This window comes from Heterodontus francisci, chromosome 5, assembly GCF_036365525.1.
Source record: "Heterodontus francisci isolate sHetFra1 chromosome 5, sHetFra1.hap1, whole genome shotgun sequence".
NCBI lineage: Eukaryota > Metazoa > Chordata > Chondrichthyes > Heterodontiformes > Heterodontidae > Heterodontus > Heterodontus francisci.
This window is the reverse complement of record NC_090375.1, coordinates 21,076,723-21,102,051: the sequence shown is the minus strand read 5'-3', so window position 1 is coordinate 21,102,051 and position 25,329 is coordinate 21,076,723. Positions and strand designations below refer to the sequence as shown.

Below are 25,329 nucleotides of genomic sequence, written 5' to 3'. Positions count from 1 at the left end.
GAAAGCTAGCAGTAGGCCAGAGGATTGGGAATATTTTAGAAACTAGCAGCGGATGACTAAAAAACTAATAAAGAGGGAGAAAATTGATTATGAGAGTAAATTGGCAAGAAATATAAAAACAAACAGTAAAAGCTTCTTCTTTGGCCTCCTTGTCTCGAGAGACAATGGGTAAGCGTCGAGAGGTGGTCAGTGGTTTGTGGACCAGCGTCTGGAGTGGCGAGAAAGGCCAATTCCAGAGTGACAGACTCTTCCACAGGCGCTGCAGATAAAATTGGTTGTCGGGGCTGTTACACAGTTGGCTCTCTCCTTGCACTTCTGTCTTTTTCCTGCCAACTGCTAAGTCTCTTCGACTCGCCACTCTTTAGCCCCGCCTTTATGGCTGTCCACCAGCTCTGGCGATCACTGGCAACTGACTCCCACGACTTGTGGTCAATGTCACAGGACTTCATGTCGCGTTTGCAGACGTCTTTGAAGTGGAGACATGGATGGCCAGTTGGTCTGATACCAGTGACAAGCTCGCTGTACAATGCTTCCTTGTGGATCTTGCCATCTTCCATGCGGCTCACAGGGCCAAGCCATCTCAAGCACCACTGGCTCAGTAGGGTGTATATGCTGGGGATGTTGGACGCCTCGAGAACTTCTGTGTTGGAGATACGGTCCTGCCACCTGATGCCAAGTATTCTCCAGAGGCAGCGAAGATGGAATGAGTTGAGCCGTTGCTCTTGGCTGACATACATTGTCCAGGCCTCGCTGCCGTAGAGCAAGGTACTGAGGACACAGGCTTGAAACACTCGGACTTTTGTGTTCTGTGTCTGTGCGCCATTTTCCCACACTCTCTTGGCCAGTCTGGACATAGCAGTGGATGCCTTTCCCATGCACTTGTTGATTTCTGCATCGAGAGACAGGTTACTGGTGACAGTTGAGCCTAGGTAGGTCAACTCTTGAACCACTTCCAGAGCGTGGTCGCCGATATTGATGGATGGAGCATTTCTGATGTCCTGTCCCATGATGTTTGTTTTCTTGAGGCTGATGGTTAGGTCAAATTCGTTGCAGGCAGCCGCAATCCTGTCGATGAGACTCTGCAGACACTCTTCTGTGTGGGATGTTAATGCAGCATCGTCAGCAAAGAGGAGTTCCCTGATGAGGACTTTCCATACTTTGGTTTTCGCTCTAAGACGGGCAAGGTTGAACAACCTGCCATCTGATCTTGTGTGGAGGAAAATTCCTTCTTCTGAAGACTTGAACACATGTGAGAGTAGCAAGGAGAAGAATATTCCAAACAGTGTAGGTGCAAGAACACAGCCCTGTTTCACGCAAACAGTAAAACAAACAGTAAAAGCTTCTAAGAGTACATAAAAAGGAAGATAGTAGCTAAAGTAAGTGTGAGACCCTTCAAGGATGAGACTGGGTAATTAATAACAGGGAACAGGGAAATGGCAGATAATTTAAACCAATATTTTGCATCGGTCTTCATGGTGGAGGACACTATAAACATCCCAACAATAATAGATGAGCAAGGTGTAAATGGGAGGAAGGAACTTGTAACAATCTCTATCATGAGGGAAAAGGTGCTGGACAAAGTGATGGGACTAAAGGCAGACATGTCGCCGGGACCTGATGGCCTGCATCGAAGGATTTTAAAAGAAGTAACTGCAGAGATAGTGGAGGCATTGGTCATATTATACCAAAACTCACTGGATTCCGGTAGGGTGCAAGCAAATTGGAAAACCGCTAATGTGACACCCCTATTCAAGAAAGGAAGGAGACAGAAGCAGGAAACTACAGACCAGTTAGCTTAACATCAGTCATTGGGAAAATGCACGAGTCCATTATTAAGGAAGAAATAGCAGGACATTTAGTAAAACATAATGCAATCAAACAGAGTCAACATGTTATATGAAAGGGAAATCATGTTTGACAAATTTGTTAGAGTTCTTTGAGGATATAATAAGCAGAGTAGATAAAGGGGAACCAGTAGATATAGTGTATTTGGATTTTCAGAAGGTGATCGATAAGGTGTCACATAAAAGGTTAAAAGGTATTGGGGGTAATGTCTAGTCTAGTCTAGAAATACAGCACTGAAACAGGCCCTTCAGCCCACCGAGTCTGTGCCGACCATCAACCACTCATTTATACTAATCCTACACTAATTCTATATTCCTACCACATTCCCACCTGTCCCTATATTTCCCTACCACCTACCTATACTAGGGGCAATTGCTAATGGCCAATTTACCTATCAACCTGCAAGTTTTTGGCATGTGGGAGGAAACCGGAGCACCCGGAGGAAACCCACGCAGACACAGGGAGAACTTGCAAACTCCACACAGGCAGTACCCAGAATTGAACCCGGGTCGCTGGAGCTGTGAGGCTGCGGTACTAACCACTGTGCCACCGTGCCGCCCAATGTGTTGGCGTGGATTGAGGATTGGCTAACACACAGAAGGCAGAGAGTCGGGATTAATGGGTCTTTTTCAGGTTGGAAAGCAGTAACTAGTGGGGTGCCACAAGGATTAGTCTTGGGGCCTCAACTATTTACTATCGATATTAATTACTTGGAGGAAGGGACAAAGTGTAGTATATCCAAATTTGCTGACAAATACAAAAATAGGTGGGAAGGCATGTAGTGATGAGGACACAAAGAATCTGCAAAGGTATATAGATAGGTTAAGTGAGTGGGCAAAAACTTGGCAGATGGAGTTCAATGTAAGAAAATGTGAGGTCATCCACTTTGGTAGGAAGAATAAGAAGGCAGATTATTTTATTTAGATGGAGAAAGACTACAAAATACTGCAGTGCAGAAGGATCTTGGTGTTCTTGGACATGAAACACAAAATGTTAGCATGCAGGTGCAGCAAGTAATTAGGAAGGCGAATGGAATTTTGCTGTTTATTGCTAGGGGGTTAGAGTTTTAAAATATTGGTGGAAAAATGTTGGTGAGGCCACACCTGGAATACTGTGTACAGTTTTGGTCCCCATATTTACAGAAGGATATACTAGCATTGGAGGCAGTTCAGAAAAGGTTCACTAGGCTGATTCCTGGGATGAAGGGGTTGTCTTATCAAGAACGGCTAAACAAGTTAGGCCTTTATTTATTGGAGTTTAGAAGAATGAGAGGTGATCTTATTGAAACATATAAGATTTTAAGGGGGCTTGACAGGGTCGATGTTGAGAATATGTTTCCACTGGTGGGGGAATCTCGAACTAGGGGACATAGTTCAAGAATAAGGGGGCACACATTTAAAACTGAGATGCGAAGGAATTTCTTCTGTGTTTAGAGATACAGCACTGAAACAGGCCCTTCGGCCCACCGAGTCTGTGCCGACCATCAACCACCCATTTATACTAATCCTACACTAATCCCATATTCCTACCACATCTCCACCTGTCCCTATATTTCCCTACCACCTGCCTAAACTAGTGGCAATTTTTATAATGGCCAATTTACCTACCAACCTGCAAGTCTTTTGGCTTGTGGGAGGAAACCAGAGCACCCGGAGAAAACCCACTGAGACACAGGGAGAACTTGCAAACTCCACACAGGCAGTACCCAGAATTGAACCCGGGTCGCTGGAGCTGTGAGGCTGCGGTGCTAACCACTGCGCCACTGTGCCGCCCCTGAGGGTGGTGAATCTCTGGAATTCTCTGCCTCAGAGAGTTGTGGAGGCTAGGTCACTAAATGTATTAAAGGAGGAGGTAGATAGATTTTTGAAATCTTGGGAGTCGAGGGTTATGCGGAGCAGGCCCGAAAGAGGAGTTGAGGCCTGGGACAGATCAGCCTTGATCTTATTGAATGGCGGGGCAGGCTTGAGGGGCTGAATGGCCTACTCCTGCTGCTATTACTTATGTTCTTAACGCTGCATCCAAAAGGCAATTTGAGATTTGAACTCTGTGCTCAAGTCCGGGAGTAGGGCTTGAACCTATCACCTCCTGAGAGTGTTACCAACCAAGCCACAGCTGACAGCAATGGCACTAAGATTAAATTCTGCCTGAGGTGAACTATCATGCAACTTGCTGTATCTAGTTAACATGTATCCTGAGCAAAACCTTCCTTAAAACCTACCTCCTTCTGCCAAGGTTTCAGTTACCACTCCTAATGTCTATTTCTTTGGCCTGGTGTCACTGTTTGTCTGATTACACTTCTGTGATGCGCCACGGGACGTTTTTCTTATGTTAAAGGCATTGTATAAATGGTGATGGTGTTGCTTTTAAAATAGTAAACTTGGGACTTTTATCTGAATGTGTTAACTAAGTCATTCAGAAATGGTACTCGAGAAATATTCCACACTCTCATGTAGGAAGAGGGAAGATGGTAATAGAGTCATAGAGTTATACAGCACAGAAACAGGCCCTTCGACCTATCGTGACACCTTGGTCCTGATTCAATACAAACATTCTGTCACATCTGAGGGTAAGGACTATTATTTGTAAATAGTTGATCATCCCTGTAATTGTGCATGGATTTATATGAATTGAGTCTGCTCTCTCTCTCTCTCTCTCTCTGCTGCTACCATTGCTAATGGGCAATACTCAGGGCATTGTGATGACAAGCTCTTTTGCTCTTATGTCAATTCCTCTACCTGTACAGATTGGGCTGCATTTTAAGACTCCGCCGCCCAAGTAGGTGGCGGAGGTAAAATAAATGCGGCCCATGCGCACGGGTACCACATCATGGAGCCACCACGATTCCAAATGCGACGGCTTATTTGTATGGTTGCGGCGCCCGCCCCCCAATGACGTTGTAGGGGTGGGTGAGCCATCGCTGGCAATGGCGTCCAGTGCCAATGTGCAGGCACTGCCGCCATTTTTAAAGGGCTTACAGCCCCTGAATGTACATTTAAAATTTAAAGGGCCAGGTAAGTTAAAGTTTCACAAAAAAGTAATGAAATGACCTTTCCATGCATTTTCACAACCACCCCCCCCCAACCCCCACAATGGCATTTCACAACATTCCTACCCTTTCCCTCCACCAAATTCCTATATTGAAAATTTTACCTTCCCCCCCCATCCCAAACTTTGGCACCCTTATCCTTTACCCCTTCCCATCACCGCGCCCCCCCCACCCCCGACCAATCCGCAGTGTTGTCACCTTGCTCCCTCCCTCACAGAGAAAAAAACCTCCTCCCCCCTCCCCACTGGTGTCACGCCACGTTTCCCTGAACGGGGATTCGAAGGCGTGGCATTTTCGGCCGCCCGAATAAAGATTGGAAGGCGGTGCTAGAATCGCTGCGGCCTGCAAGGTAAGTAGGCATTAACATATTTTAATGTGGGTCCCTTTGGGGCCTGCCACCATCAGGGTTGGTGGTAGGGTCTCCACCATACCGATCTTCATTGACCCCCGCCGCCGTTCCCGGCAGTGAAGGGGCTTTAAAATCCAGCCCTTCATCTTCTTCTGTGGCCTTATTCTGTATTCCCCACTTTTCTATCTCTCTGATATTGACTCTAGTTTACAATTCCTCCTCAGCACTCCATCGCGGAGCTATGACACACCTTGTTGATTTGTATAATTGCCTATTTCCAACTCCATAACATCGCCTGACTCCCTACTGGCCTCAGTTCATCTGCTGCTGAAACCCTCATCTGCTCCCTTGTTGCCTCCAGCCTTGACTACTGCAGCATACTCCTGACCGGCCTCCCACATTCCACCCTCCGTAAATTTGAGGTCATCCAAAACCCTGCTGCCTGTATCCTAACTCCCATCAAATCCCATTTCCCCACCACCCCTGTGGTCGCTGATCTAGATTGGCTCCCAGTTAAGCAACGCCTTGATTTTAAAATTCTCCTTGTTTTCAAACTATATCATGTTCTTCACTGTCGCTGGATCAAAAACTTGGAACTCTCTTCCTAATAACACTGTTGGTATAGCTATACCATATAGACTACAGCGGTTCAAGAAGGGAGCTCACCATCATAGTTATGAAGAAAACTGAAATTGGAGAAATTAAAATTTTACATAAATTGTTTATTTTCTACTGCTGCAATTTGCCAAAAAGAACAAAGAAATGGAGACTTAAATGCCTGATGTTGGAATATAGGAATAGGAGGAGCCCATTCAGCCCCTTGAGTCCGTTCTATCATTCAAATAGATTTCGGCTGATCTCTATCTTAACTCCATTTACACATCTTGGTTGCTTAAGCCTTGATATCCTTGCCGGTCAGGAAGGAGAGAATTGATTGAGTGCCCAATGCAGATGACAGACTCAACAGTGACAACAGACTTGAAGTATGTGACCGACACAAGAAATGTTACGAGAAAAGCTATTTAATAGGTTTCTAGGAAAATGAAAAAATAAACATATTTGATGAAATTCAGCTGGATTCAGAGATTTTGCCCAGCACAAAGACTTCAACATTAAGAAAGAACTTACTTGCTTCTGATGCTAAGATTGATACATTGTACCAAGGGACTTCCTCGCGGTCAAGGGATTGGGATGTTGTTATGGTTCCATTATTTGCATCAATGTCGAAAATTCTATCCAAGTCAGTATGATGGTCAATGGAGTACCTGCATAATTTACACAGAAGCATTCAAATTTGATTTTTATTATGTAAAACTTTTGAGTTCCATGATATGAAACCAGAAAGCTGTCACATTGACCTACAAATGGATAAGTGCTGGTACGGAGGATATTATATGCAGCCCCAACCTGGAAGAAATTTTCTGCAAAATTAATTTGCCCAGAGACCTTTGATTCACACGAGTCCATCAAATCTCTTCCTTTAGATGAATGTTTCAATAGCATAAGCTATTTTTGAAATGTTGTAATTTTCAGATTTCCTGAGCAGAATCCCCCTGATATTTCCCATTTTGCACCTACTTAGAAGAGTATCCCAAGCTTTATAGTCATAGAGTCGTACAGCATAGAAACAGGCCCTTCAGCCCACCGCGTCCATGCCGACCATAATGCCTGTCTATACTAATCTCACCGCCTCCATTAATTCCATATCCCTCTATGCCTTGCTCATTCAAGTACCTGTCCAGATGCCTCTTAAATGTTGCTACTGTTCCTGCCTCCACCACCTCCTGGCAGCTCATTCCAGATACCCACTATTATTTGTGTGAAAAATTTACCCCTTTGATCCCCTTTAAACCTCCTCCCTCTCACCTTAAATCTATGCCCTCTAGTTTTAGTCACCCCTACCACGGGAAACAGGCTCTGGCTATCTACCCTATCTATGCCTCTCATAATTTTATATACCTCTATCATGTCCCCTCTCAGCCTCCTTCGCTCCAGGGAAAACACACCCAGCCAATCCAATCTCTCTTTATAACTCAAGCCCTCCAAACCAGGCAACATCCTTGTGAATCTTTTCTGCATCCTCTCTAGCTTAATCACATCTTTCCTGTAGTGCGGCGACCAGAACTGCACACAGTACTCCAAATGCGGCCTAACCAACGTTACGTACAATTGTAACATGACATCCCAATTTTTGTACTCAATGCCTCGGCCGATGAAGGCAAGCATGCCATATACCTTCTTCACCACCCTGTCTGCCTGTGTTGCCACTTCCAGGGAACTATGTACTTGCACCCCAAGGTCTCTCTGCTCAACAACGCTCCCCAGGGCCCTGCCATTCACTGTATATGCCCTGCCCTGGTTTAACCTCCCAAAATGCATCACTTCACACTTGTCTGCGTTAAATTCCATTTGCCACTCCCTTGCCCACTTTCCCAGTTGATCGATATCCTGTTGTAACCTGAGGCAACCTTCTTCACTATCCACTATACCACCAATTTTGGTATCATCTGCAAATTTACTAATCATGCCCCTTACATTCACATCCAAGTCATTAATATATATGACAAACAACAGAGGGCCCAGCACCGATCCCTGCGGCACACAACTGGTCACCGGCCTCCAATCTAAAAAACAACCCTCCACTACCACCCTCTGCCTCCTATCACCAAGCCAATTTTGTATCCAATTTGCGAGCTCACCCTGGATCCCATGTGTTCGAACCTATTGGACCAGCCTACCATGCGGGACCTTGTCAAAGGCCTTGCTAAAGTCCATGTAGACAACATCCATCACCCTGCCCTCGTCAATCCTCTTGGTTAGCTCCTCGAAAAACTCAATCAAATTTGTGAGACATGATTTCCCACGCACAAAGCCATGCTGACTATCCCTAATCAGACCATGCCTTTCCCGATGCATATAAATCCTGTCTCTCAGAATCCCTTCCAATAACTTTCCCACCACTGATGTAAGGCTCACCGGCCTGTAGTTCCCTGGCTTATCCCTGCAGCACTTCTTAAATAAAGGCACAACATTAGATATCCTCCAGTCTTCCAGTACCTCACTCGTGGCTAACGATGATACAAAATCTCTGCAAGGGCCCCAGCAATCTCCTCCCTTGCTTCCCATAGCATCCGAGGATACACCTGGTCAGGCCCTGGGGATTTATCCACCTTAATGTGCTTCAAAACCTCCAACAACACCTCCTTTGTAATGTTGATATGCTCCAAGATATCGATGTTCCTTCCCTTGAACTCATTGGCTTCCATGACCTTCTCCATGGTAAATACGGATGAGAAATATTCATTTAAGACTTCGCCCATTTCCCATGGCTCCACACATAGATTGCCACACTGATCCTTAAGGGGACCTACTCTCTCCCTAGCTACCCTTTTACTCTTAATATACTTATAGAATCTTTTAGGATTCTCCTTTATCTTATCTGCCAGGGAAATCTCATGGCCCCTTTTCTCCCTCCTAATTTCCTTCTTAAGTGTAGTCCTACATCCCCTATACTCCTCGAGGGACTTGCTCGATCCCAGCTGCCTATACCTGACATATGCTTCCTTCTTTGTCCTGACCAGACCCTCAATATCCCTTATCAACCAATGTTCCCTAAACTTGCCAGCCTTGCCCTTCCATCCAACAGGAACATGCCGGCTCTGAACTCTTCCTATCTTATTTTTAAAAGCCTCCCACTTGCCAGACATCCCTTTACCTGTAAACAGCCTCTCCCATTCAACTTTTGAGAGTTCCTGTTTGATGCCATCAAAATTAACCTTCCCCCAATTTAGGACTTCAACCTGAGGACCAGTCCTATCCTTTTCCATAACTATCTTGAAGCTAATAGAGTTATGGTCACTGGTCTCAAAGTGCTCCCCCACTGACACATCAACCACCTGTCCATCCTCATTTCCTAAGAGGAGGTCACGTGTAGTCCCTTCTCTAGTAGGGCCATCCACATACTGCTTCAGAAAACTATCCTGGACACATTTAACAAATTCTTCCCCATCTGATCCCTGAGCACAAAGGCAGTCCCAATCAATATTAGGGAAGTTAAAATCACCTACTATTACACCCCTATAATTCCCACACCTATCTGTGATTTCCCTAGATATATGCTCCTCCACTTCCCTCTGACTATTGGGGGGCCTATAGTATAATCCCATCAAAGTGATCACCCCTTTCTTATTTCTAAGTTCTACACATATGGCCTCGCTGGACATTCCCCCCGGGATATCCTCTCTAAGTACTGCCGTGATGTCCTCCCTAATCAATAAGTGCAACTCCCCATCTTCTCTTACCTCCACCTCTGTCACACCGGAAGGATCGATACCCTGGAACATTGAGCTGCCAGTCCTGCCCATCCCTCAACCACGTTTCCGTAATAGCTATAATATCACAATCCCATGTACCGATCCATGCTCTGAGTTCATCTGCCTTACCTGTAAGGCTTCTTGCATTAAAGTAAATGCAGTTTAGCCTACCAGACCGTCCACGCTCCCTGTCCTGCCCCTGTCCCTCCCCGGCCTGCCTACTGGACTTGCTTGCTTTAACCTCTACATTTGCCTCAACTATCTCATCTGAGAGACAACTACTTTGGGTCCCACCACACTGAAAGACTATTTTAAACCCTCCCGAGTAGTACTCGCAAGGATATTGGTCCCCCTCCAGTTTAGATGCAACCCATCCTTCTTGTACAGGTCATCTCTGCACCAGAAGAGATCCCAATGATCCAAGTAGCTGAAGCCCTCCCGCCTACACCAGCTCTTCAGCCACGCATTCATTTGCCTAATCCTCCTATTCCCACCCTCACTAGCACGTGGCACAGGGAGTAATCCTGAGATTACAACCCTAGAGGTTCTGCTTTTTAACCTTCTGCCTAACTCCCTATATTCACTTTGCAGGACCTCATCTCTCTTCCTGCCGATGTCATTCGTACCAATATAGACCACGACCTCTGGCTGCTCACCCTCCCCTTTCAGAATGTCCTGCAGCCGCTCCGAGACATCCTTGACCCTAGCACGAGGGAGGCAACATACCATCTGGAGTCTCGTTTGTGGCCTCAGAGATGCCTATCTGCACCCCTTACGATAGAATCCCCTATCACTATAGTTCTTCCAACCCTTTTCATTCCCTGCTGTGCAGCAGAGCCCATTAAATGACTCTAGACCAGATTCAAGTGACCTTTCCCCCATTAATACAGAGAGTTCAACTGACAAGACAGGCAAAATCTTACTCAAGCAACTTCACCTTGTTAATAGGACAGATGAAGCACGCTGTCCCACAACAAATTCTTTAAATGGCCCCACTTCCATGCGTTAAAAAAGGACTTGCATTTGTACACTGCTTTTCCTGACCCCAGGATGTCCCAAAGCGCTTTACAGCAAGGTAAAGCCTGGCAACCCGACCCGAACCCGACGAGACCGGACTACATGTGTCGGGTTCGGGTCGGGTCGGGTCTATATTCCGAGTCCAGCATTCGGGCTCGGGTTGGGTCGGGCTGGACACTGCTGCTTCCCGGAAATCATGGGATCAGGCCTACCCATGATTCCCCACAACTCCATCTGCAGGAATAGCCTGCTGCCGGAATGGATGAACGATACTTGTGTCGGGTCGGGTTGGGTCGGGCGCGAAAACAAATGAAAGGACTCGGGCCTGGATCGGGTTTGGGTTGGCTGTGGTTGGGTTGGGCCCGGGTCGGGTTTTAATTTTATCCCCGAGCCAGGCTTTGCAACAACGTCCCACAGACAGCAATGTAATAATGACCAGATCATCTTTTTTCTCTCTCTGATGTTGGTTGGCTGTGATTCAATGGTTGGCACTCTCACCTTTGAGTCAGAAGGTTGTGAGTTCAATTCCCACTCCAGAGACTTGAGCACATCATCCAGGCTGACACCAGTGCAATCCTGAGGGAGGGCTGCACTGTTGGAGGTGCCATTGTTTGGTTGAGATGTTAAACACGACCTGGCCTGCTCTCTCAGGTGGACATAAATGATCCCATGACACTATTTTTGCAGAAGAGTAGGGGAGCTCGTCCCAGCATCCTGACCAATATTTATCCCTTGGCATCGCCAGCGACGCTCATATCCCAGGAACGAATTTTTAAAAGTTAAACACGCTGTCTTCAGTCAGTCGAGAGGTGAAAAGGGGGAGCCATCTCTACATCTAACTCCTGTCCATAACAATATGGAACAGGATTGAATCATACACAGGTTTTCTGATTGATACAACCCCTGAACACTCCTAGATACAAATTATGCGTTTGACTAAATTATTCATAGATTGAAGTGTTCAAGTTCAACCCCATAATCCTTTTCCGAGTGCACTGGTACTTTGTTAAGAATAAAACATCCCAACAATTGTAAGCTCTGGTCACAGAGTGAGATTTGCTGGTTTATTGACGAATGAAGCTTAGTGAAATTCCAAAGCTGGCTGCTCATAAACGAAACCAAATTAACATTTGCAGATGTAGGTTTGTCTATTAATGTGCAGGAGTGTGTCCTAATAAAGGAAGATATTAACAGGCTTGGACAGTGAGAAGATAAATGGGAAATAAAATTTAATATAGCAAATTGTTAGTGCTTTCTAGTAGGAAAAATAAGGAGTTCACTTAATCCTTGATTGATGAGAAACTAAATGGGATAGAGGAACAAAGAACTCTGGGAATACAGATACATAAGCCATTAAAACTAGTGACACAACTGGATTGGGCCATAAAGATTGCAAATGAAGTACTGTGATTTACCACTAGAGAAAAGGAATTCAAAAGCAGGGAGACCTGTTTTATATATATGTATAGAATCTTGGTTCGACCACACTTGCAGTATTGTATACGAACATACAAATTAGGAGCAGGAGTAGGCCACTCGGCCCTTCAAGCCTGCACCGCCATTCAATAAGTTCATGGCTGAACTGATTAGTCCACATTTCCACCTACCCCCGATAACCTTCCGCCCCCTTGTTTATCAAGAATCTATCTACCTCTGCCTTAAAAATATTCAAAGACTCTGCTTCCACTGCCTTTTGAGGAAGAGAATTCCAAAGACTCGCAACCCTCTGAGAGAAAAGATTTCTCCTCATCTCTGCCTTAAATGGGCAACCGCTTATTTTTAAACAGTTTAGTTTAGAGATACAGCACTGAAACAGGCCCTTCGGCCCACCAAGTCTGTGCCGACCATCAACCACCCATTTATACTAATCCTACACTAATCCCATATTCCTACCACATCCCCATCTGTCCCTATATTTCCCTACCACCTACCTATACTAGGAGCAATTTATAATGGCCAATTAACCTATCAACCTGCAAGTCTTTGGCATGTGGGAGGAAACCGGAGCACCCTGAGGAAACCCACACAGACACAGGGAGAACTTGCAAACTCCACACAGGCAGTCCCCAGAATTGAACCCGGGTCGCTGGAGCTGTGAGGCTGCGGTGCTAACCACTGCGCCACTGTGCCGACTAGTTCTAGATCCTCCCACAAGGGGAAACATCCTTTCCACATCCACCCTGTCAAGAGCCCTCAGGATCTTATATGCTTCAATCAAGTCACCTCTTACTCTTCTAAATTCAAGTGGATACAAATCTAGCCTGTCCAATCTTTCCTCGTAAGACAGCCTACCCATTCCAGCTATTAGCCTTGTAAACCTTCTCTGTACTGCCTCCAAAGCATTTACATCCTTCCTTAAATAAGGAGACCGGTACTGTACACAGTACTCCAGATGTGGTCCCACCAATACCCTGTATAACTGAAGCATAAACTCCCTACTTTTGTATTCAATTCCCCTCATGATAAACGATAACATTCTGTTAACTTTCCTAACTACATGCTGTACCTGCATACTAACCTTTTGCGTTTCATACACTCGGACATCCAGATCACTCTGCATCTCAGAACTCTGCAATCTCTCACCATTTAGATAACTTGCTTCTTTTTTATTCTTCCTGCCAAAGTGGACAATTACACACATTCCCACATTATACTCCATTTGCCAGGTCTTTGCCCACTCACTTAACCTATCTATATCCCTTTGTAGACCCCTTATGTCATCTTCAAAGTTAATTTCCTACCTATCTTTGTGCCATCAGCAAATTTAGCCACCATACCTTTGGTCCCTTCAGCTAAGACAGAGGGTGGTGAGTGCCTGGAACTTGCTGCCAGGGGAGGTAGTGGAAGCAGATACGATAGCGACGTTTAAGAGACATCTTGACAAATACATGAATAGGAAGGGAATGGAGGGATATGGGCCCCGGAAGTGCAGAAGGCGTTAGTTTAGGCAGGCATCAAGATTGGCGCAGGCTTGGAGGGCTGAATGGCCTTGTTCCTGTGCTGTACTGTTCTTTGTTCTTTGTTAAGCCATTTATATAAGTTGTTAAAAGTTGAGGCCGCAGCACAGAACCCTGTGGCACAGTTCTGTGGTGCAAAACCTGGATGGATAGCGCCCTATTCTTGGGCGCTACCAGTGCTGTTTCGGCTGCCAAATTGTGTTTGAGGTGTGTGTACACACTGCTGAGGTGTGTCGCACTCAATGCCATACTGGTGACAGCGTTAGTGAGCGTTCAGTGAATGCCTGCTGGAAGTGTGAAGACCATGATATCAATCAGTGTACCATGCTGATTGGACACGTGTGCTGCCATTTTGGAGCTCAACACGCCAGCTAACGCTCCTTTAATCACATTTGTTCAGCAGTGGGAAGGCCCGCCCTCCCCACCCGCGACCACCGACCCCCAACCTCCCCCCCACCCCACCCCCAGCAAGAATGCTATTTAAAGGGATCATTAATGACTTACAGGTTAGTTTCTGGTTGATTTCTTCTTGTTGTTGCTATGGGCTGAATTTTATGCCCTTTCCCCACCCCCCCCCCCACCCCCTCAGGATTGGAACGGAGGCAGTGTGCCATAAAATTGCTTGGAAAAGTGGGAAGCAGAGTACCTGTCATCTTTCTGATGCTTTCTATTTTAGTCATTTTAGGCCTTCCCGCTGCAGGCCAATTGAAGTCCTTAAGTGGCCAATTAATGGATTTCCGCAGTTAACTGCGCATGTGCGGACTCCAGACGTTACTGTCAGTTTCAGAAGAGTAATGACGGTGAACGCTGAACGGTTTTGCCATCATTACTATGGCAAAATCCAGGCCAATGCTCTTTACTCTGGGCTATTGTTCCCTCTGTCATACCCTGCTTAATATACTTAATATATTTCATATACTGCTTAAGCAGTAGCTTATTCGTCAATCACGTGTGGCATTTCTACCTGTTGGATCACTGGTCACTTAACTTCCCAGCAGCAGGAAATTGTAGGAGACAAAAGTGATGTCTATTTGGCTCGGATTTGACATGCTTCCAGGAATCACCAGAAAGCTGGTGCACCCTCAGGGAAAAAAAACACCTCTTGTTTGATGTAATAGTGACACCAGAATTCTATTGATTTTGGAGAGTGAGGTTTATTCTTTCATAGGATGTGGGCATCGCTGGCAAGGCCAGCATTTGTTGCCCATCCCTAATTGCCCTTGAGAAGATTTGACACATTACATCTGAATATGCTCACAGAAGCAGCAGATAATGCCAGAAGGAGTGAAATATGAGGGGAAACATCAGTGCAATCATGTCAGTAATGAATAAGTAATGAGACACTTGGAAGTCAATCATTTTTAGTGAAAATTTTGAAAGCTCATTAAACATAACGTGAAAACTAATAATGGTTCCCCACTTTAACCGTTCAGCAGTCCTTACCAGCCATTTCCACCGGCTTGAATTTTTTAATCTTGTTTAAAGGAACCTAATAGCATGGTTTAAGTGTGCAATTTTCTTGCTGTTCTCTCACGGCAGCAGGGTATTGCAATCAGTACTGGGCGAAGGAAAAGTTTTCACACTGTTTGGCAGAATTGGCAATCAACTTTGCAGTTGAAACGTCACCTACCTGATTGGATTGTTTGCTGCATCTGGGTCCCTGGCCATCACCTCCCCAACAAAAGCACCAGCTTCTCCGTTTTCTTGGATCTTCAAAGTGTATTCAGGAGAGATAAAGAGCGGTGGTTCATCGTCATCATGCACATTGATTTTGACATTTGTGACATCTTTAAATGGCCCAAGGTAGAGGAGTTGGGGATCAATGTATTTGTTGATTGCCTCCACTCGGATGCTAAATCGCCTCTTGCTCTCATAGTCCAATAGCTGCAGCAAAGCACAGACACAGTTCTGCTATCCATTATTCATTACTGGTTCAAAAAAACATGAGGTTATTGATCAGCCTTATTCTCCAAGACAGATCACTTGCCAATAAGCTGATTAATCAGTTACCGCATGTTCAGACTTTTAACTAGTTTTGTCCTTTTTTTAAATTCATTCTCATGATGTGGGTATCGCTGGTAAGGCTGGCAACAATTGATTTTCCCGAGTTGCCTTTAATTTGATACAACTGACTGGCTTGCTAGGCTAGTTCAGGAGGCAGTTGAGAGTCAATGCACTAGTCTGTGCACTCGCAAGTCTGGAGTCACAGATCGGGCTGCATTTTACTGGGCCCCCGACATAGGGCTCCGTGGCGGGGGAAGGGCTGGGGGCCTAGAAGATCGTTCTGGCAGAGGCTCGCCACAGATCCCGATGCCGGGAGAGCCCGGCCCGAGCATCCTGGCGGCGGTGAGGCTCTGTGGCGGTCCCATCACCCACAGTTTCACTATCTAAATCAGTAAAATTAATACATTTAAATATACTTACCCTCAATCTTCCGAGCCCGCCGCGATCCTCAGTGCAGCGGCCGGCACTCCCACACCTTCAATTCCCTGTCTCGGGAAAGCAGGCGTGACACTGGTGGGGGGGGGGGGGGGGGGGAGGGGCTAAGGTTTTCAGTACGGGAGGGGGGAATGGCGTCAAATGCAGGTCATGAGTGTCGGGCGATGGCGGGAAGGAGTGAACTTTAAACTTTGTGCAGTCTGGGGGGGAGGAAGGTCAGATTTAAAAGATAAGTGTTTTGGGGGGGAGGGCGAATAGATAATGTAATTGTTATTGGGGGGGTGGGAAAGAGGCGTTAGAATTTTATTTGATAAATTTTGGAGGGGGGTGGGGTTTAAAATTGCTGGCATGGCTGGTTGCCCTTTGAAAATGGCACCAGCGCCTGCGCACAGGCAGCTGACATCATTGCCAGCATCAGACAGACCGCCCTTTCCACGCGATTTAAGTTTGGGGGGGCGGGCCATCCCGGCTATTTGAATGAGCAGCCGCGCGGGAGATCACGGCAGCTCTGCGAGGTTCTTTTCGCCCACCGCCAAGTGCGTCAATGGGCTCTTAAAATCCAGCCCATAAGCCCAGACTGGGTATGGAAGGCAGATTTCCTTCCCGAAAGGGCATTAGTGAACCTGTTGGGTTTTTACATTAATCCAACAGCCCCGTGGTCACATTCCCTGATATAAGCTTTTCATTATCAAATACTGAATTCAAATTGCTGACTGTTCCACCTCACGGTACAGTTGAAAAAGGATCAAATCCATCTCAACAATGCTCGGCAGATTTGAGCGACAGGCATCTCATACTAGGAAGTCAGGCAGAAAATTGTTGGACTACTAGACTGAATCGTGTTCTTTTTTCTTAACCCACCCTCTTGTTGCATTCTCTCACATATCAGTTTTTAATCAGGATTAATATTAATTTTCTGCTTGATGAATATCAGGTCGGAGGAGGTGCCAGTACAGTGGGGGACGACAGATGACAGATCAGCTTCTGGCTGTGCCCGTGCCCAATGCATACGCAAATAGGTAATGAATTCTTGCCTCTCCCTACTTGCATATGCACTCAATTTAATTACACTGGTCAAAGACATATAACCAACTGAGCCACATCTGTAGCACATGCATTGTTGCTGTGTTGATTAAATTCTTTACAGTAGCCAGCTAAATATCTGGTCAAGAATGTGTTTGAAGCTTTTAAAGATGAGTTCTGGAGATCAGCTACTCCATGGAATATGTGATTACTTGATATAATTCATAGGGAGAAACTGTTTCCAGTGGCAGGAGGGTCAGTAACCAGAGCACACAGATTTAAGATAATTGGCAAATTCACCAGGGGATGAGATGAAGAAACATTATTTGTAATGCAGGAAGTTATTATCATCTGGAAGGCACTAACTGAAAGGGTGGTAGAAGCAGATTCAATAGTAACTTTCAAAAGGGAATTGGTTCAAATCCCACCACGGCAGCTGGTGGAATTTAAATTCAATTAATTTAATAAATTCGATTAATTAATAAAAATTTGGAATTGATAGCTAGTGACCATGAAATGGTGACCGTGAAACTACCATCAATTGTGGTAAAAATCAATCTGGTTGACTAATGTCCTTCAGAGAAGGAAATCTGCCATCCTTACCTGGTCTGGCCTACATGTGACTCCAGTCCCACAGCAATATGGTTGACTCTTGACTGCCCTCTGAAATGGCCTAGCAAACCACTCAGTTATACAAAACTGCGACACAAAAGTTGGAAAGGAATAAAACTGGATGGAACACCCATCATCAACAGGAAATGATAACGGCAAACCCAGCCTTGTCAACCCTGCAAAGTCCTCCTTATTAATATCTGGGGGCTTGTGCCAAAATTGGGAGAGCTGTCCCAGACTAGTCAAGCAACAGCCTGACATAGTCGTACTCAAGCAAACAGCCTCATACATTTCCATGACTTCATAACTATAGAACTCCTTATCCCCTCCACCCTCAGGCTTTGCCTCCACAGCACAGTGAGGTGAGAATGACTGCCCTTGACATCAAGGCAGCATTTGACCGAGTGTGGCATCAAGGAGTCCTAGCAAAACTGAAGTCAATGAGAATCAGAAGGAAAACTCTCCGCTGGTTGGAGTCATACCTAGCACAAAGGGAGATGGTTGTGGTTGTTGGAGGCCAATCATCTCAATCCCATGACATTGCTGCAGGTGTTCCTCAGGGTAGTGTCCGAGGCCCAACCATCTTCAGCTGCTTCATCAATGATTGTCCCTCCATCATGAGGTCAGAAGTGGGGATATTCACAAATGACTGTGCAGTTTTCAGCACCATTCACGACTCCTCCGATATTGATGCAGTCTGTGTCCATACACAGCAAGGCCGGGACAACATCCAGTCTTGGGCTGATAAGTAACAAGTAACATTCATGCCATGCCAGTGCCAGGCAATGACTATCACAAACAAGACACAATCTAACCATCTCTCCCTGACATTCAATGGCATTACTATCACTGAATCTCCCACTATCAACATCCTGGGGGTTACCATTGACCAGAAGCTGAACTGGATCAGCCACATAAATACTGCGGCTACAAAGCAGATCAGATGCTGGGAATTCTGTTGCAAGTAGCTCACCTCCTGTCTCCCCAAAGCCTGTCTACCATCTACATGGCACAAGTCAGGAGTGTGATGGAATACTCTCCACTTGCCTGGAGGACAGCAACTTTAACAACACTCAAGAAGCTCAATTGCTTGATCGGCACACCATCCACCATCTTCAACATTTACTCCCTTCATCACCAATGCACAGTGGCAGCAGTGTGTACCATATACATGATGCACTGCAGCAACTCACCACGCCTCCTTAGACAGCAACTTCCAAACCCACAAACATTTCCACCTAGAACGACAAGGGCAGCAGATGCATGGGAGCACCACCACCTGCAAGTTCCCTTACAAGCCACATACCATCCTGACTTGGAACTATATCGCCGTTCCTTCACTGTCGCTGGATCTGCACCACATGGACTGCAGCGGTTCAAGGCAGCGGGTGGCTCATCGCCAGCTTCTCAAGGGCAATTAGGATGGGCAACAAATGCTGGCGTTGCCAGTGATGCTCACATCCCATGAAATAAATTTTTAAAAACTTGGAAAGGAGGGCTATGGGGAAAGAGTAAAGTGTGTTGGATTGAAGAGCCCTTTTAAAGAGCCAGCACAGGAAGAATGGGATAAATGGCTTCCTTCTGTGCTGTACAATTCTATGATTTTATGATTCAATGTTGAAAACATTAGAACATAAGAAATAGAATCAAAAATCGGTCATTTGGACTTTCGAGCCCACTCTTCCATTCACTAAGATCGTGGCTTAACTTCTACATCAACTCCACCATCCTGCAGTGTCCCCCTGTCCCTGAGTATCCAAAAATCTATTGATCACCCAGTTTTTCTTAAATCACTGGCTTCCTGGAAATATATAATGCATCAAAAACATATGAACCAGTGAGCGGATGTCCCCTGGCTGGCCAAATTAGACTTGACCGAAATCAGATTATTTTTTTCCTACTTTATATTAACTTTATTCAATTGCTTGAGTGAGATAAAGCCTTTTGGCATGAACTCAAGCCCACTGGCCAATGGTTGAGCTATTAGGCTGCTTTGGTTTAAGTTTAGGTTATCAGGATTTATCGGATATACCACAGATTATGACATCAATGACACCTAACACATTTAATTCAAGGCAAAGAAAGAAGTTGAAATTCTGAAGCTCTTAGTCGTGAAAGAAAGGATTTCAAAAAAAAAAAATCCCTCAATAAACCTATAAAACCTGACCTTCTTCAATATGATGACACCTTCCTGGGTCTCACTGTCTGTAAATATGCCAAATGAATCTGAACCATCACCAGCTCCAACCGTGTACTTCATTTCTGCATTTTGCCCAGTATCGACATCTGTCGCCATTATCCTCCCGACAGTGGACTCAATACTGGCTGATTCTGGCACAGAGAAGTGGTACAGCTCTGAAAGGAAAGGCAATTAAGAGAAGTGTGACTCCATCAGTCTCAGAGATCCATATTCAGCAGTGCAAGCTACGAGGAATGTATTATGTATCAGACCAATAAGCAAACACAAGAAAATTAAACTTAATTAGCCTCTTAGCATGCACTAATTAAGCAATAAGGAGAAAGTAGTCAAATTGTAGATTAGAATCTGTTTTAGGACACGAATGATAGCCATGGAGCACGACTGATCAAACTGCTCCCAGCATAAATAAAGACAGCGAGCAGCACTCTATTTGACAATATCTGCTTTGCACCCAAAATACATCAGAAATTGTGCTGGTTAGATGACACTTCAAGTTGCTGCTAAATATGTTTGCATTATCATAAATGCAAAATCTTCCATGAATCAGTGCAATTGAACATGATCATTTTTTTCTTTTTTTAAAAACTATTCCTTGATGTATTTAAGAGTGGTATCCTGAAGCAGTTTATTAATACTGTGGCTACAAAAGCATGTCAGAGGCTGGGACTTCTCTGGTATTCCGATGTGTCTGATGCCCTTGTCCTTCTAGGCGGTACAGGTCACGGTTTTGGAAGGTGCTGTTGAAGGAGGCTTGGTGAGTTGCTGCAGTGCATCTTGTAGATGGTACACACTGCTGCCACTGGTGTCGAGCTTCTTGAGTGTTGATGGAGCTGCACTCATCAAGGCAAGTGGAGAGTATTCCATCACACTCCTGACTTGTGCCTTGTAGATAGTAGACAGACACTGGAAGACAGGAGGTGAGTTACTTGCCACAGAATACCCAGCCTCTGACCTGCTTTTGTAGCCACAGTATTTATGTGGCTGGTCCATTTAAGTCTTTGCTCAATGATAACCCCCAGGATGTTGATGATGGGGGAATTCAGTGATTGTAATGCTGTTGAACATCAAGGGGAGATGATTAGATTCTCTCTTGTTGGAGATGGTCATTGCCTGGCACTTGTGTGGTGCGAATGTTACCTGCAACCTGATCTATAATCGCTGAAAATGATCTTACATAACTATGTTGAACCCTTTAATCGTCATTGGTGCAAACGAGTCAGTTTCTTAGTAAATTAAACATTTTTTTGAGATAAAAAAATCTTTTTAAACCATGACTACTGGCATCCAGCAAAGTTCATCCCGGGGGTATTGCCAGCTTTGTGGGCTAATCGGGTGAATTGCATGCTAAACCAGCGTAAAAGTTCACATAAAACACGAGTGTAAGTGGTTTTGGGTGCAACTCACCGAATGTATAAAATTCCGCAATCTTATGCGCTACTTTAGTCGACTGCGCTAATATAAGGAAAGGAAACAAGCAGAATCCTGACCACCCCCCCCCCAATATTTACTTATTGAACACATTATGACATCTTTCTCCAGGATGTTCCTTGATCTCCCTGACCTCCGCTGCAAAAGCCAGTAAATAGTTCTGAGGCGGAGCAAGAATGATGTAGGTTTCTCTTCCCCTTCACTCTTGAAAGTGCTGTCTGACACAGGAGATGCAAGCACCACAGATTGCCTGCAGTACTTTCAATACCTCACCCAATTCCTCATGCATGAGACTTGACAGCTATTTGATGGCTGACAGCTTATTTGATCACCAGGGCCGTTACAGATGAGCCATTGAACACCCAGGCACATACACATTCCAGTAACAACATCGAGTGGGAACACGAGCACTTTTCATCCCTTCCCACTCCCTGCTCCAGCCAGCTGAAGCCAATTGTTGAGCTCCAGCAGTCATTACCATGAGTTTTATACGACAGCCTATCAATTGGATGCTCTTTTAAGACTGTCTGTAATTTACTTATATGATTAGTTCCAGTGAGATGGAGATATAATACTTCAGTTTGCATTACTTCGCTGTAAGCAAGGGTTTATGTGCCAGCAATGTTGATACATGATTCAATTGCTCGCAAATGCACCAAATCTGACCGGTTTTTGGTCGAGCTGCTCTGCAAGACACTTCAGAAGTAATAACTATGGAATGAATGATCAGTTGAAATGTGATATAGTTAATTATAAGGGATTCTGCTAGAGTGCCAAGGGAGAAGCTATTTTCACTGGAGAGAGGGTCAGTAACCAGAGGACACCAATTTCAGATAATTGGCAAACCTGTGTTCCCTGGAACCTGGAGATAGTGCCCAAGAGATCCAAGGACCACAGGAGGGCGGGAAAGATGGGTGGCGTAACAGGTACCGACCCTCTCACTCTACATTCCCCAGCGCTCTCCTGCACAACCCTCCTCAGGACAACACACTTTGCAGCTCCACTCATTCCGCTCTTTCCAGGCGCCTCACACCCCCATCTGAGCAGCCAATGCTCACACTCGCCCTCATCCTATTGCTCTCTCACACCCTGCCTCACACTCACCCTCCACAAATGGGACAGAATTTTACTGGGTGGCAGGAACAGAGGGGGAGGTGGTGGGGTGGGGGGAGTTGCGGGGAGAGGGGGGAGAAAGGCGGTAAAATAGTGGGGAGCCGTGTTGTTCTCAATGTTATCCCACCACTGGGGAAGTTTCTCAGTGGCGGCCTGCAAGGTGGATTGGCTGTCTGCTCTATGAAGTCAGGCAGCTGATTTACATCAAAAAGGATCCTGTTGGGGGCTATTAAGCGGGGCCACTGCCATTTTGCCAGCGGCGGAAAGGCGCCACCCTCGCCCGCGCCCCTTGCCATGTGAGGAGGCCACCAGCTTAATGGAGTCGGCCTCCCTGCAGCCATAGGCAGGAAAGACAGCCCCCTAGGCCCCAAAGATCTCCTCTGTGGGCCTTCCCCTCCAAACCTTGGTGCCCTGAATTTTGTTTTTTAAATGGACTTACCTGGAGGGTCCCGAGATCTCCTAGTTGCCTCAGCAGCGACTACCTCTCCCTGTGGGACTACTGAGGCTTCAGAGCTGCCCTTTGGGCCAGCTGCATCAGGAGCCCGCCTGCCATCCTTAATTGGACGGTGGGCCCCGTTGGTGCCAATTAGGAGGCTGCCTGCAGTAAAATGTACAAGTCAGTCTCACTGCCGACAAGTGTAAGCTGTGGACCCACTTTTTGCCCTGACGGTGGTGTCCCGGAGCCCATGGTAAAATTCAGCCCAATGGTGTCATTTCCTTTCGTCCACACAATCCATGTCACACATGCATAACTCCCTGTTTTCCTTCCTTGCAAAATGAGCACACAACTCCAGGGAGGCAGAAAACTGGGAGTGACCATCTGGTGATAGCCACTTCTCATCCACTGACCCACCAGATCCACAGTGAAGGAGTCCTTGTTTCAGGATGTCAGCAGTGACCTGCCATGAAAGCCTGAGCCTCCTGAGGCACTGGTGCTTAGACATGTCGAGAGAGATGATCGTCTGCCTGTAAACATTGTATTAAGGGTTTCGCCTCCTTCAAGCTGGATCTCGGTGTCCATCCTCTCTGCCCTGTGGAGTGGCATGTGGCTGAGAAGAAGGCAGCTTGGTGTTGATCCTGCTGGTGTTTGCGTTGCTGGTGCTGCTTCTCTTGCTCCTCATCAGAGGTCCAAGGTAGAGCTGCATAAGCTGCTCCCATGCTGCAGTGAAGGCTGTTAGCAGGAAAGATCAGATCAAGGTGAGTAAAATCCAAGATATGTGAAATGACTTCCAAAGGTTGGAAATGATGTGCTAAACAGTGAAATCTGCTCTCAGAAAAAGCACTGTGAACCAGGCTTTTCACATAGGCATGGCAGCAGCTATGCAATTTCACTGTTTAAAGGCTTTCCAGCCTGTCAGTTTCATTGATCAATGACTCCCCGCTGTGTTCTCACCTTGTTAATCCTGGTGAGATTCACACAGCTCGGGAAACCCATGCACTGGCCATTCAGGTCAAGGGTTAAAGTCATAATTAATTGACTATTTGAATATTTAAATTATTTAACTGACAGCTCCATGGGGATTTCCCACTTGACTTCAAATGCACCCTGGTTAAACTCAGAGCTGGCAGAATCGTGTCGGGTTCCCGACCCACCAACACATTTTGGTGCTTTAACCCCAACTCCCGCCCACACCTGGACCTGTTTCCCCCCCCCCCGACAGTAAAAGTTCTGTCCTATGATAAGGTAGATGTAGAGATGTTTCCACTTGCAGGTGAGACCAGACTAGAGCCCATCAATATAAGATAGTCACTAATCAATCCAATAGGGAATTCAGGAGAAATCCCGTTACCAAGAGAGTGGTGAGAATGTGGAACTCGCTACCAAGGGAGTGGTTGAGGTGAATATCATCGATGCATTTAAGGGAAAGCTAGTTAAACACATGAAAAGAATAGAAAGATATGCTGATAGGGTTAGATGAAGAGGAGTGGGCGGAGACTTGTGTGGAGCATAAATATCAGCATGTACCTGTTGGGCTGAATGGCCTGTTTCTGTGCTGTACTTTCTACGTAATTTATGTAACTGTCCTTCGATATCTAACAATGGAAAAATGGTCCAACAAGATACTTAAAGTTGCAGTTATACTGAAGCCAGAGTGAAGCTCAAGAAATGGGGTTTGAAGCAATCGCACTCTCTTTGTCCATGTCTATATGCTTTCAGATCAGCAACCTTTCCTCCCCAGCAATAGATGCATATTTGGTGCCACACTGATGCTCAACAAAACCCTACAAAACAAGTGAGCCATTCGGTATTCATCTTGTGTATTGAACATTTAACGGATTTATGAGTGTTTATATTCCCTTTATATGCCAGGTTTCCTGTGTTACCTGTCCTCAGTGTGATTATCACTCTGTTTCTGTCAACCCACCACATTATCCATTTTATTTATTATTCTTTATTCACTTGCTGTGGAGTGCCATCTGGTGCAAGCTGAGGGGAAAAAATAATACTGAGTTTAGACAGGGGGAACCAGCTTTTCCTGATTGTTTTTCGGATGAAGGCGAAACATTTATGTGGCACTGGGTGTGGACGGCACCTCAAAACAGATGTTTTGAGATTGCAATACTGATGATACAGCCAGTGGCTGGAAGCAGAGCAGCTATTAACAGTGGCTTGGGGATGAATGACATCAAGGGAAGGGAGTACCACAGAGGAAAATTTAACCCGTTGGCTTGGAAGATTGGATGGACTCAGGCAAGGGGGTTTTAATGCTTTGATAGATGATAATAAGGATCTACAGTGAGTAATTCACCTCCTGACTCCCCAAAGCCTGTCCATCATCTACAAGGCACAAGTCAGGAGTGTGTTGGAATACTCTCCACTTGCCTGGATGGGTGCAGCTCCAACAACACTCAAGAAGCTCGACACCATCCAGGACAAAACTGCCCGCTTGATCGGTACCCCATCCGCCACCTTAAATATTCACTCCCTCCACAACTGGTGCACCATGGCTGCAGTGTATACCATTGACAAGACACTATCCACACAC

At 45.7% G+C, this 25,329-nt stretch overlaps 1 protein-coding gene across 3 annotated transcripts in view; it reads right to left on the bottom strand.

Moving 5' to 3' along the window:
• The window catches only part of LOC137369763 (cadherin-7-like), a 106,348-nt gene that overhangs the window by 18,161 nt on the left and 62,858 nt on the right, over positions 1 to 25,329 (bottom strand). For all 3 annotated transcript variants that reach the window (XM_068031179.1, XM_068031181.1, XM_068031182.1), the window contains exons 6-8: positions 19,769 to 19,956; positions 15,158 to 15,411; positions 6,369 to 6,505 (exon numbers count right to left, since the gene is read on the bottom strand). In XM_068031179.1, the coding sequence (XP_067887280.1) occupies positions 6,369 to 6,505; positions 15,158 to 15,411; positions 19,769 to 19,956 (579 nt within the window). The remainder of the gene's footprint in view (positions 1 to 6,368; positions 6,506 to 15,157; positions 15,412 to 19,768; positions 19,957 to 25,329) is intronic.